General features: G+C 39.9%; 1 protein-coding gene across 1 annotated transcript in view; it reads right to left on the reverse strand.

Moving 5' to 3' along the window:
• The window catches only part of CDC42BPA (CDC42 binding protein kinase alpha), a 194,134-nt gene that overhangs the window by 99,944 nt on the left and 79,277 nt on the right, over positions 1 to 14,913 (reverse strand). The window contains exon 6 of the mRNA XM_079763756.1: positions 6,401 to 6,494. Coding sequence (XP_079619882.1) covers positions 6,401 to 6,494 — 94 coding nt within the window. The remainder of the gene's footprint in view (positions 1 to 6,400; positions 6,495 to 14,913) is intronic.

Here is a 14,913-nt window from a genome sequence, read left to right on the forward strand (position 1 = left end):
ATGTCTACCTGCCTTTGTTCCATCAGATATTGTTAGAACGTTCTTATTATTGATAATCTGCCTAACATGTATACATAAAAAAATGTTTACAATTAGTTACGGGAGAAAACTGCTCAAAAAAACTTGACTGATACTTATGTGTAACCTGGAGATCATTTTTAAATAACTTAATGGAGACCTAAGGAAATAAATTATAATGATGTCCTGCAAACTACTTAATAATTTAAAAAATTATATAAAAGGAAAAATATACCCTTCAAAAAATAAAGTTCCGATAAAGTAAAATAGTTGGACATATAATTAAGGCAAGTTAGATGTAAATTAGAAAGTGATAGCTAAAAATGATCCTGGGAACAATTTTGTAAGAAGCTTTCAATTGAAAGAAAATTGGTTCCTTATATGATTTAAAAGAACATATAAAAAAATGAACATTCTCAAGGCAGAATTCTGATTAATATTCTGAATTTCCTGGACTAAATTACCAATCTTAGTAATCATGAGAATAGACTATCTTTGGCAACACTGAGATTAAGTAATTTGAAAACTTGTCTGTTCCAAACTCTTAAAAATACTAGATAAAATGTAACAACCTTTTAAAATAAACATATACACGAGCATTTAAAAAAAGAACTCTTTGGGGCCAGTAATTAAGAAATGGTAGAGACCTGGGGTGGTAAGCATTAAAGCGGGAGTGGGGTTGGGGAGCTGTTAGTTTCCGTTTTCTAGTTACTTGGATTTTAACGTGAGCATGAGGTTTGAAGTGAGAGGTTACCCATGTCACCTTTACCCTAGAGCGTACACTGTAAACAAAAAGCTGAATTTCAAAACCCTGCCACTCAGCAGAGAAAGGTAAGACTTGACTGCAGCGGGTATGTGAAGAAACTTCCTTCTCCAGAAATCCACGGCCTTAGGTCACAGGGTCCCACCGCCTGGCATTCTGGTTCACAGAGCTTCAGTGGTCCAGAAGTTCTCAAGCCAACAAACGGGCAAAACTATTGGCACCATATCAGGTGCCCAGGCAAGCCTGGCATAACTAGCCTAAAGCGACTCTGGAGGCACATGCTCACAGGTGGTCACACAGAATTCTCACACGTGAAAGCCCACCGAAGGGAGCTGCCAACCCAAATCACATAAACCGAATGAGTAAATATCCCATTACGAGCAAAAGTCAGAAATCTGAACAATACACCTAGACTCCTAACACGTATCAGTTCCACGTCATGAAATATTTTTAAGTTATGGCATTTTATTTTTTAATCAAAAGCATAAGAACAAAATGATGAAAAAATCAAATCAAAAGAAGTCCTAGAAATAAAAAAGTATTTAAAATAAAAAATACAGTAAATATGTGAAAGATATGAAAAGATAAATAAGCCCTAACTGGTTTGGCTCAGTGGATAGAGGGTCGGCCTGCAGACTCAAGGGTCCCAGGTTCGATTCCAGTCAAGGGCATGTACCTTGGTTGCGGGCACATCCCCAGTAGGGAGTGTGCAGGAGGCAGCTGATCGATGTTTCTCTCTCATCGATGTTTCTAACTCTCTATCCCTCTCCCTTCTTCTCTGTAAAAAATCAATAAAATATATTTTTTTTAAAAAAGAAAAGATAAAACCAGATACACTTCTATGTACACTGTAGTTAAAAACTACGGAGCACCAAAAGCTAACAGATTAAAAACATTAAAGAATAAAGAGAGATTACACAGGAAGGAATGAGAATGAAACTGACAGCTGAATTGTCTCATAAGGGTATCTCCAGCATAGAAGTTCTGCCATCGTAGACACAGCTGATTCTCACAGCCAATTGGCCTGGAGGCCAATTCCTCCCAGTGATACCAACAACAATCAAGGCTTAACTACAACAAGACTGTGCACACAGCCCACAAAGGGGTGCACCTAGTGTGTCCACCTCAGGTGATTGGGGAGGCTGAGCCACTGGGCCCTATAGGACACCTAGCACACAAAGCCACTCTATCAACACAGGGAAGCAGCCAAAATGCGGAGACAAAGAAACAGGTCACAAATGAAAGAAATGGAGGAAAGCAAACGACTGGATATAGAGTTCAAAACCACAGTTATAAGGTTTTTCAAGAATTTTCTAGAAAAGGCTGATAAATTTAGGGAGACCCTCGAGGATATGAAAAAGGACCAACTAGAAATTAAGCATACACTGACTGAAATAAAGAATAATATACAGAGACCCAACAGCAGACTAGAGGATCGCAAGAATCAAGTCAAAGATTTGAAATACAAAGAAGCAAAAAACACCCAACCGGAAAAGCAAAAAGAAAAAAGAATTCAAAAATATGAAGATAGTGTAAGGAGCCTCTGGGACAACTTCAAGTGTACCAACATCCGAATTATTGGGGTGCCAGAAGAAGAGACAGAGCAAGATATTGAAAACCTATTTGAAGAAATAATGACAGAAAACTTCCCCACCTGGTGAAAGAAACAGACTTACAAGTCCAGGAAGCGCAGAGAACCCCAAACAAAAGGAATCCAAAGAGGACCACACCAAGACACATCATAATTAAAATGCCAAGAGCAAAAGACAAGGAGAGAATATTAAAAGCAGCAAGAGAAAAACAGTTAGTTACCTACAAGGGAGTACCCATATGACAGTTAGCTGATTTCTCAGCAGGCCAGATGGGAGTGGCAAGAAATATTCAAAGTGATGAATAGCAAGAACCTACAACCAAGATCACTCTACCCAGCAAAGCTATCATTCAGAATTGAAGGTCAGATAAAGAGCTTCACAGATAAGAAAAAGCTAAAGGAGTTCATCACCGCCAAACCAGTATTATATGAAATGCTGAAAGGTATTCTTTAAGAAGAGGAAGAAGAAGAAAAAGGTAAAAAGGTAAAAATTATGAACAATACATATCTATCAACAAGTGAATCTAAAAATCAAATAAAAAATAAAAAAGAATAAAAAATAAAAAATAAAGAATAAAATAAAAAATAAAGAATAAAAAATCTGATAACAGAATAAACTGGTGAATATAATAGAATCAGGGGCATAGAAAGGGAGTGGACTGACAATTCTCGGGGGGAAAGGGGTGTGGGGGGTGCGGGAAGAGACTGGACAAAAATCGTACACCTATGGATGAGGACAGTGGGGGAGGGGTAAGGGCAGAGGGTGGGTGGGAACGGGGTGGAGGGGAGCTATGGTGGGGGGAGAGGAACAACTGTAAAATCTGAACAATGAAGATTTATTAAAAAATAAGAAAAATAAACTTGTAATACTTATAAAAACTGAGCTATTACAAAATCAAACAGCAAATAGTGACAAATGCCAGAAAACTAGTATCAATTACACCCATTATCCATTAAAATAAAACTAGAAATAAGCAAATAGAATATATTGGATATTAAAAGGCATACATCAAAATAACTAACGGTCCACAGAAGAATTCTAACTAAAGTTGGAAAATATTTAGAACCAAAAAGTAGTAAAATGGTCTACATCAAAATTTACAAAGGAAAAAAAAAGCACAAACATTAGGAATGAAAAAAGGATAAAACTATGCATGTAAAAGATTTTTAAACTAGGAGAGTTCAATCAAAACAATTTTATACCAATAAAACTGACAGCTCATTGACAATAGACAAGGTTCATAGAAAAAAATGTAACTTACCAAAACTGACTCAGGAAGAAATAGAAAACCAAAGATACCTATAACCATTAAAACATTTGAATCAATAGTATAAAATCTACCTAGAAAACAAAATAAAACAGAAGAAAGCAAAACCTCACCAAGGCAAGGGTGATTTAAAAGTGATTTGTACCAATTATATAAGAAACAGATAATCCTTATATTATATAAACTATTCTAGAGCCAAAACAGGTAAGGGGAGGAAACATGGCTCCCTTGTTCATTTTATAAGGCTAAAATAACCTAAAAATAGAAATCAGACAAGAACAATTTGAGAAGGAAAATTATTTGCTATATCAAATATGATTAATCTCAGGTATGAATTTCAGGTAACAATCTAAATTTGCTAATATAAAATTTTAGCATAGTCTATCTAACAATTTGTTCAGCTATATCAATACAACTTCAAGATAAAGTTATGTTGATCCAAAGAACGAATGATTTCTCTTGGACCATCTATGTCATTCATCAGATTAATAGATTAAAAAAAATATCCTTTTATCATCTCAGTGAATGCAGAAAAATCATTTGATTACAACAATAACAACCCTAGCAACAAACTCACAGTAATCGGAAATAGAAATTTCCTTAACCCAATAAAAAGCTTACAGCAAACATCATAATTAATTTGAAACTACAGGAAAAACACCATTAAAGTCAGGGACAAAGCAAAGAAGATCCCTAATTACCACACCTATTTAATATTGTGCTGAAGGTCACTGACTGCATGGTAAGGGAAAAAAAATAGCATACATAAAGATTGGAAAGAACAAAATCCAAAGCTCACCATAATTTGTGGATTATATAATGTCTACGTAGAAAATCTAGAAAAATCTACAAATTATTTTGAACTAATAAAAATATTTAGCAAGATTGATAGCTTCAAGATACACCTACAAAAATCAATTGTCGTCCTACAGAACAGCAACAAGCTATCCAACAACAAATTTTGAAAAGTTATTTATATTATTCCCCCCCAAAAAAAAAAAATCCACAAGATGCCAAAGAACAAACCTAACATTACTCAAAGGTAATGGATTTACAGTGAGTGTTATTTGAAAACTTAATTAACAGACATAAAAGAAAACCTAAAGCAATGGAGACAGCATATTCATGGACAGTAAAATTCCATGTTATAGACATCAATTTCCAGGAAATCTCTGGATATTTAAATCTCTAAATTCAATGCAAGTCTACAAGCCTGTGTTTGTGAAAGGGTATCTGTATGTGTGTATACTATGGATATAAACCGATAATATAATCTAATAACCATATGGAAACACAAATGGTGCACAAGAGGCTGCAGGCTCATCTTGGTCTGGGCACATACCCAGGTTTCAGGTTCAATGCCAGGGTGGGACGCATAGGGGAGGCAACCAACAGATGTCCCTCACTCCCTCCCTCCCTCCCTCCCTACCTCTCCATTCCTCTCCCTTAAAATCAATACACATATCCTTGGGTGAAGATTTTTTTTTTAAAGTTACCTCCTTAGGATAAATTTTCAGAAGTCAAATTACTGGTCCAGAATACTATGACATTTTCATGGCCTTTAAAGTGTATTTTACTAAACTGCTCTCTAAAAACATTTCTGCCAATTAAAAGGATATATATTTGGACTTTTGCTATATATCCAGGAAACTGAAGTAAAAACAAAAACCAAAACAAACAAGAGAATAAACTTGGGGCATAAAAATTTTACGTGAGTGAAAGAAAACAACGGAGGCCCGAGTTAGCAGAACTAAGGCAAACGGTAACACGAAACTAAATCAACATCGAGGACTTCCTGGTAAAAGCATTCATTTCTGACCACTGTCCCTCAGGAAAATCAACTAGAAAAGAAAGATTAAAAAATATAATGGAAGTGAAGAAGCTGCATTTCCTTTCTCCATGTAGGATTTATTTTCTTTGCCTATCTGGAAACGTAAAAATATCTCAAGTACAATAATAACCAGGTCAGCTAGAGAAAGAAAAAACAGGGTCTCATAGAGGTGTACTGTAACCATCTTCAGACCATTAATATAAACAGTTTAAATGGCATATGATTTTATAGACAAGCCCTACTATGAATAAGTATACCTAAATACCTTTGGGGAAGAAGGTGAAGCACAGAAGGATGGATGGGTGGGTGGATGGATAAATGGATAATATAAATAGACTAGAGGCCCCGGTGCACGAAATTCGTGCACTCTGGTGAGGAGGGGCCCTCAGCCCGGCCTGCGCCCTCTTGCAGTCTGAGAGGCCTGTGATCGATCACCCGACAGAGGGAGGCCCCACCCACCCACCTCAGTGCCGCTGGCCGGTAACCTGGGCCTCCCTCTTTAGGGCAATCAATCGTGGAGCCCCCCAATCGATCACCCTGCAGAGGGTGGCCTGGGCCTCCCTCTTTGGGGCTAACATGGAGTCTTCCCCTCCCCCCCAATCGATCGCCCCACTGGCCAGTGGCCTGCACTTCCCTCTGTGGGGCCATCGTGAAGCCCCGATTGATCGCCCTGCCCACCGGTGGCCTGGGCCTCCCTCTGCAGGGCAATTGTGGGGCCCCCTGACCAATCGCATTGCACCCATCTTGGCTGGTCTGGCACCAGTGCATGTCATAGCGTGGTTGTCCCGACAGTTGTTCTGCTGTTCGGCTATTCAGTCGATTTGCATACTATGCTTTTATTGTTATAGATGGTTTCTAAGCAGATAAAGAAGACAAGTAGCAAGAAAAATGTCTGTGGGTAAAATAATTTAAAAATTATCTTTCCTTACCGTTCCATCTTCCATCAGTTTCAGACAAGAGCCAAAATCTGCTAACCGAATATGTCCATTCATATCCATCAATATATTATCAGGTTTGATGTCTCTGAAAAAAATAGATCCCATTTTTACTTTGGAAGAATAAACATAATTAGATACTTGGTAAGATCACTTTTTATCTAAAAATCCTAACTTCTTTTAAAATTAATACTCTAAGAACGTCTATTTGAGTATTTTATGGATTCAAATCCTGGCTCTGGTTCATATTAAAACTTTCTTAAACACATGTCATTTCAGTCTTCTCCTGGAGATAAAAAGTACTGTGATAATTTTCATTCAGGTTAAATAAATTATCTTACCACCCCACCTTTAAATTTGCACATATTCCAACATGCCTGCAGTAGTCCTACTTTCTGCATAAACAGGGGTGGGGAATGTTTTTCCTGCCAAGGGCCACTTGGATATTTATAACATCATTCAGGAGCCATACAAAATTATCAACTTAAAAATTAGCCTCCTAATTTGGTCAAACATTTAATTAACTCACCCCTAATGCCTTGGCAGGCCGAGACCAAATGATGTTCCCCACCCCTGGCATAAAGAGAAGAGCCATAATTACTGAATACCTACCAGCCATACTAACTTCTGGCCCATAAAATTAAACAGGGAAAAATGTACTTCCTAGACCTTGAATGTAAATGTAGCTAAGTAAATTCTCAATTACTGTAGGTCATGACAAAACAAAGAAATTGCTTTATAAAGGGGACTTTAGAAAACAACAGAACCAACTGCTTAATATAAAGTATATTATATAAAGGTACCTATTATTATTAAGTAACTGGCTGGTAAGATATCCATATCTAATAATGAAATCAAACCAGTTTTTGTATATTTCTCCATTTGAACAATAAAACATGTTGCAAACCTAGGAAAATCATACATGAAATAATTTTGTAAAGACGACCCAGCAATGCAGAGTTTCTAAACATACTCCTAAAGATTATAATTGTGAAAAACTATAAGATTAGACGTTCACAATTCACTCTACTTTTAGAGGAAGGAAAAGGATCTTCTATAAGCATTACATACACGAAAAAATTATGTTGCCATGTGGTTAATGGGAATATGGTAAGGTTATTGTAATTTAACCTAAATGATGCGACATGAGGCCTCTAAACCTCAATTTTCTCACCTGTAAGAGGGGATAATATTAGTAATACCTTAACTACTGAAGTAATTCCTTTGAGTGTGTCATATATCACAGGTTGGCAAATTATGACCCACAGGTCAAATCCAGACCACTGTCCATGCATATATTTTATTGGAGGATTAACCCGGGGTCGGCAAACTGCGGCTCGTGAGCCACATGTGGCTCTTTGGCCCCTTGAGTGTGGCTCTTCCACAAAATACCACGGCCTGGGCGAGTCTATTTTGAAGAAGCAGTGTTAGAAGAAGTTTAAGTTTAAAAAATTTGGCTCTCAAAAGAAATTTCAATCGTTGTACTGTTGATATTTTGCTCTGTTGACTAATGAGTTTGCCGACCACTGGATATACCAATGCAACTATAGGACTCCATATTTTTCTGAATGTCTTTAAACTTTATAACTAATACAAGCCTATGTGTAGTGTTTTGCAACTTCGTTTTATTCTAATATGTTTAAAATTTTCCCATGTTGATAAATTTTGCTCTAGTTCATTAATTTTCATTTCTATATGGAATACTTTCATATACCAAATTTATTTCTCAATCCCCCCTGCTTATAAAATTTAGATTGTTTCCAACAATTTTAGATTGTTTTAGACTTTTATGTTGCTATTACACAAAATGCTGAGGTGATTTTGTATAAATGTCTCCTAGTGCTCATGTGTGAACATTTCTCTAGGTTGTGCATGCAGAAGTGAAACTGCTGAGATGAAAGACATGTGCATCTTCAACTTTACCTGCAGGATAAGTGGTAAGGCTGAGAATCTTTTTATATTATCAATGGTCATTTTAGATTCCTGTTCTGTAAAATGAGTTAATACCCTTCCCACTTTTTTACACTCTGTGTATTGTGTGTTTTGGGGGTTTTGGTTAACCTTCTAGAATTCTGTTTATTCAAATTTAGTTGCATGTGTTACAAATCTCTTACCCAGCATGAGGGCTTGTTTTTTCACATTGTTTATACTGTCTTTCTTAGTTATTAAAAAAAAAAAACAACTACTTAGTAATAATGTAGTCTTCCAATTTATCCTTTTCTCACCTTTTACAGCTTTATCGCGGTATAATCTACTAGAGGCCCGGTGCACGAAATTCGTGCACGGAGGGGGGTTGTCCTCAGCCCAGCCTGTACCCTCTCCAATATGTGACCCCTCGAGGGATGGGACCCCGGTGGGATTGGGCCTAAACAGGCAGTCGGACATCCCTCTCACAATCCAGGACTGCTGGCTCCCAACTGCTTGCCTGCCTGCCTTCCTGATTGCCCCTAACCACTTCTGCCTGCCAGCCTGATCACCCCCTAACCACTCTGCTGCCAGCCTGCTTGCCCCAACTTCCCTCCTCTGCCGGCCTGGTCACCCCTAACTGCCCTCTCCTGCAGGGTTGATCACCTCCAACTGCCCTCCCTTGCAGGCCTGGTCCTTCTCAACTGCCCTCCCTTGCAGGCTGGGTGCCTCTCAACTGCCCTCTCCTGCTGGCCATCTTGTGGTGGCCATCTTGTGTCCACATGGGGGCAGGATCTTTACCACATGGGGGCAGTTATATTGTGTGTTGCAGTGATGATCAATCTGCATATTACTCTTTTATTAGATAGGATAGAGGCCTGGTACAGGGGTGGGGGCCAGTTGGTTTGCCCTGAAGGGTGTCCCGGATCAGGTGGGGGTTCCCTTGGGGCCTGGGGCGGCCTGAGCGAGGGGCCTCTGGTGGTTTGCAGGCCGGCCACGCCCCCTGGAAACCCAAGCGCAGGCCCTGGTATCTGGAATTTATTTTCCTTCTACAATTGAAATTTTGTAGCCTGGAGTGGAGCCAAGCCTGGGGCTCCCTCCGAGGCCAGCAGCCATTTGTGTTGGGGTTATAATTGAAACTTTTTTGCCTTAAGCTGGTGGGCCCGGCCAGGGTGTGCGGAAAGCTTTGCTTCCCCTGTTGCCAGCGGCAACCCTGGCCTGCTCTCTCAAGCTCCATTCTGCCGCCATTTGTTTGAATTTGTTTACTTTGTATAATTGAAACTTTGTAGCTTGAGTGGAGGCTTAGGCCTGGCAAGGGCAGGCGGAAAGCTTGGCTTCCTCTGTTACCTAGGAAACCTTGCTCTCTGTGGCTGTAGCCATCTTGGTTTGGGTTAATTTGCATACTCACTCTGATTGGGTGGTGGGTGTGTCGGAGGTATGGTCAATTTGCATATTTGTCTATTATTAGGTAGGATAATAATAAAGGGTAATAAGCTAATTAGACCGGACGTCTTCCGGAAATCATTCCTGACAAAGCTGGGGCCAGAGGGAAGCCAGCTTGGGTCCCGGGTGCCTGTGGGTGGCCGGAGGAGGGAAGCAGCCCAGGTCCCAGTGTCTGCCAGCGGCCAGAGTAGGGAAGCCCGGGTCCCGGGTGCCGGAGGGAAGCCAGTGGCGGCAGCCGGGGAAAGGAAGGTCTAATCTTGCACAAATTTTCATGCATCAGGCCTCTAGTTGACTAACATTATAAGATATTTAAAGTGTATAACATGATTTGATTTTTATATACAAAGTAAAAGGATTCCCACCATCAAATTAATATATCCATCACCTCACATATTATCTCTCCTTTTTTGGTGAGAACACAAGTTCTACTCTCAGCAAATTTCAGTTACACAACAATATTATCAACTATAGTCATCATGTCATATATTACCTCCTCAGACATTATTCATCTTATAACTGAAAATGTGTACCCTTTACCAACCTCTATGCCCCAACACATACTCATGCCCTAAAAACCACCATTCTACTATCATAATTTGTGCTCTTTGTCTTAAGAAATCTCCCTTATTTTCTCCTTCCTGAGGTCATAAGGATAGTGTCCTATATTTTATAAGGTTTAAAGTTTTAGCTTTCACTTCAAGTCTTTAATCTGCCTGGAATTAATTTTTGTGTGTAGTGTTAGATAAAGGCCAATTATATTTCTTTCTGTTCCAACATTATTTAATTAATGACATCCTTTCACCACTGACTTATACTACCACCTACATCATAAATGAAATGGATTTGTTTCAGGACTTCCTATGCAATTTCACTGAATAGTTTTTATTTAGTTTTATTTTTATTGACTTCAGATAAGAAGGGAGAGAGAAACATCAATGATGAGAGGGAATCACTGATAGGCTGCCTCCTGCATGCCCCTTACTGGGGATCGAGCCTGCAATCCAAGCATGTGCCCTTGACCGAAATCGAACCTGGGACCCTTCAGTCTGCAGGCCAATGCTCTATTCACTGAGCCAAACCAGCCAGGACCACTGAACAGTTTTTAGAGTAAAAGAGAGCCTCTTAATAATTACCAGGACAACAGGCATAAACTGAAATTGTCCCACACAAACGGACAGGTATGGTCACCTGGTCTATGCCTACACCTGGACGAAGACGACACTGTCTTAATTATGAGAGCTTTAATGACCTCTCTACACCAGAAAAACATGTTTTTAAATTGCCAGGGCTCTTGCAGATGAACGCTAGGATTAGCTTACTATGTTCCATAAAACATAGTGAGATTTTGATGAGAATCACAATGATTTTATAGAATAACTAGAGGCCCGGTGCACAAATATGTGCACTGGTGGGGTCCGGCCGGCCTGCCCTGATGAGGGCAGATCGGGTCCGGGCCCGTGGGGGGAGGGGCTGCGGGCCGGTTGGCCGCCCACAGTGCGCATCACAGTAACTGGTCGCTCCAGTCGTTCCGTCGTTCCAGTCGCTTGGCTTTTATATATATAGATGTGAAAAGAACTGTTATCTTTACAATATGGCTCTTCTCATCCATGTATACATTGAGTCTTCTTTTATGTCCTTCAATAATGACGTTTTTTTGCATAGAGAGCTTACACATCTTGTATTATCTATAGTCCTAGGTACTTTATAATTTTGTTGCTATTGTAAGATTTCCTTCAAAGCATCATTCTCAATTTGCTTCCACTTTTAATGGGAATGCTTCTAATGTTTCACCATTAAGTATGATCTTTGCTTTAAACTCTCAGTATAAACTTCATGTTAGGTAGCAGAACGACCTTCTACTCCCTTATTGTTAAAGTATCAGATATATTAAGTTAATAGATTTTCTAATGCTGAAACTCCCTATATCTTAAACAAAAATATGTAAAAGGGAGTATTTTTAAATGAGTTAAGCCTTTTCTAATTCAGGATTGAAGAAAAGAATGGCAAAGTAAACCTGAATCACAGAGAAGTTATTGTAGATCCACAAGTTCTGGTCTCTAGTACTTTTATTTTTTTTTTTTTTGTTCCAAATATTGTGTCATTTCCACTGTGGTTTTCCTTTTGCCATGTTTATGTAGAATGCATTTCAATTTTTCAAAGCATATGGACTACTTTTTAGGTTTCTTTTTATTTAATTCTATTTATTTATTAGTTCTTTTGGATTGTTAAAACATTTATTCTGTTGAAAATCCTATATAATAAAGAGGTGATATGCAAATTGACCCTCATGCCCTTGCATAAGATGGCCACCCCCATGTGGTCAAAGATGGCCACCACAAGATGGATGGCAGGGGAGGATAGTTGTGGGTGATCAAGCCAGCAGGGGAGGGCAGTTAGGGGCGACCAGGCTGGCTGGGAGGGCAGTTAGGGGCAACCAGGTTGGCAGGGGAGGGCAGTTCTGGGGGACCAGGCCTGCAGGGGAGGACAGTTGGGGGGGGGGATCAGGCCTTCAGGGGAGGGCAGTTGGGGGGGACCAGGCCTGCAGAGGAGGGCAGTTGGGGGCAATCGGGCCAGCAGGGGAGGGTAGTTGGGGGTAATCGGGCTGGCAGGGGAGCAGTTAGGCGTCGATCAGGCTGGCAGGGGAGTGATTAGGGGGTGATCAGGCTGGCAGGCAGGTGAGCAGTTGGGAGCCAGCAGTCCTGGATTGTAAGAGGGATGTCCGACTGCCGGTTTAGGCCTGATCCCACAGGGGTCCCAGATTGGAGAGGGTGCAGGCTGGGCTGAGGGACACCCGCCCCCCATGCACGAATTTCATGCACCGGGCCTCCAGTAAAAACTATAAAAAGGCATACTTTCAAACTATTTCCCTCTTACACCTGTCTCCCATTCTTCCAGTTACTGCACTGCCTACAATAATTATTGTAAGTAGTTTCTCACTTCTCCTTTCAGTTTTTTATGTATATACAAGCAAATACAAGTATATTAATTTTTACACAAATATTATATAATATATATCAATCTCCACATTTCTTTCTTCACTTACATCAAATCTTGGAGCCATGTCAAACAGAAAAAGCCTCATCATTCTTCTTAGTAGTCTACCATATGATTGTGGCATAATTAGATTCCTAACCTTTTTCTTTTATATATAATACTGATGTGAACTTTGTGCATATGTCATTTTCACATATGTGATGATGTTTTTAGGATAAAAATCTAAACCTGGAACACATGCATTTGAAATTTTGATAGATGTATTCAAATGGCCTTATATGGCCGCTGAACTAACTTTCAGTCCCATGAGCATCATGTGTGAGTGCTCAGTGCACTTAGAGCTTCATATCAGAGTAGTTTGTCAAATATTTGGACTTTTTGTCAATATTTAGGTGAAAAATAGTAGTAAAAATATTATTTGCATTTTCTGTATTATCTATGATACCGTCTTTTCATATATTTAGGAGCCTTTGTATTACTGTTACTGTGAAATGCATTTTGCCCATTTTTCTACTACATTTGGTCTTTTTCCTATAGTTTCAGGAATCCTATATAATAAAAGACTAATATGCAAATCAACCGAACGATAGAACAACAGGTAGCTATGATGTGCACTGACCACCAGGGGGCAGACGCTCAACGCAGGAGCTCCCCCTTGTGGTCAGTGAGCTTGCCCCCTGGTGGTCAGTGCGCTCCCACAGGGGGAGTGCTGCTCAGCCAGAAGCCAGGCTCACAGCTGGCGAGCACAGTGGCGGTGGCAGGAACCTCTCCTGCCTCCACAGCAGCGCTAAGGACCCCTCAGGGGATGTCCAACTGCCATGGGGAGCAGGCCTAAGCCAGCAGGCAGACATCCCCTGAGGGGTCCCAGACTGCTAGAGGGCACAGGCCAAGCTGAGGGGATCCCCCGCCCAATGCACAAATGTTGTGCACCGGGCCTCTAGTACTTTCTATGCTAGGAAGACTACTCTTTGCCCAGTATATAAGTTACAAATCTTTTTCCCCAGTGAACATTTGTTTTTTTGTTTTTTGTTTTTTTTAAATATATTTTATTGATTATTTTTATTTTTTTTTTTACAGGGAGGAAGGGAGAGGAATAGAAAGGTAGAAACATCGATGAGAGAGAAACATCGATCAGCTGCCTCCCGCACATCCCCTATTGGGGATGTGCCTGCAACCAAGGTACATGCCCTTGACCGGAATCGAACCTGTGACCCTTCAGACCGCAGGCTGACGCTCTATCCACTGAGCCAAACCAGCCAGGGCTTTTAATATATTTTTATTGCCTTCAGAGAGGAAGGGAGAGGGAGAGAGAGAGAGAAACAACAACCATGAGAGAGAATCATGGATCGGCTGCCTCCTGCATGCCCCCTACTGGGGATCGAGCCCACAACCTGGGCATGTGCCCTTGACTGGAATCGAACCTGGGACCTTTCAGTCCTCAGGCTGACGCTCTATCCACTGAGCCACACGGGTCAGGGCTGAACATTTGTTTTTTGAGTTTGTTCACAGACTTCTCCCATGCACTCTTTTGTCTGTGTACTAAATTCATCAATATTTTCTTTTATGCTTTTGTGGATTTTGACTCAATTAGAAATACTTTATCCTCACTGAAATTGCAAAGGAATTTTCCCATGTTTCACTCTATGGGAACACTTTTAACTTTTTTACATTTTAATGTTAAATCCATTTGGAAATCTTCCTGGTATATCATGAAAAATATGATCTAATTTTATTTTCCCCACACATCATTTATTTAACCTCTGATTTGAGACCTTAATCACATGTTAATGAATGTAAGTAATTGGGTCTATTATAAGACTTCCAATTCTGTTCCATTAGTCTATCTTTTCACACAGTAGAAATATATTTTTAATTATTAAAGATAATTTTTTTAAAATATTTTGATTTTTTACAGAGAGGAAGGGAGAGGGATAGAGAGTTAGAAACATCGATCAGCTGCCTCCTGCACACCCCCTACTGGGAATGTGCCTGCAACCAAGGTACATGCCCTTGACCGGAATCGAACCCGGGACACTTCAGTCTGCAGGCCGACGCTCTATCCACTGAGCCAAACCGGTTTCGGCTAAAGATAAATTTTAATATCTGATGGGAACAGTCTTCCTCACTATATAGTTATATATTTCTTAATAAATATATCCCTAAGT

Source organism: Cnephaeus nilssonii (assembly GCF_951640355.1).
Source record: "Cnephaeus nilssonii genome assembly, chromosome: 23".
Lineage (NCBI taxonomy): Eukaryota > Metazoa > Chordata > Mammalia > Chiroptera > Vespertilionidae > Cnephaeus > Cnephaeus nilssonii.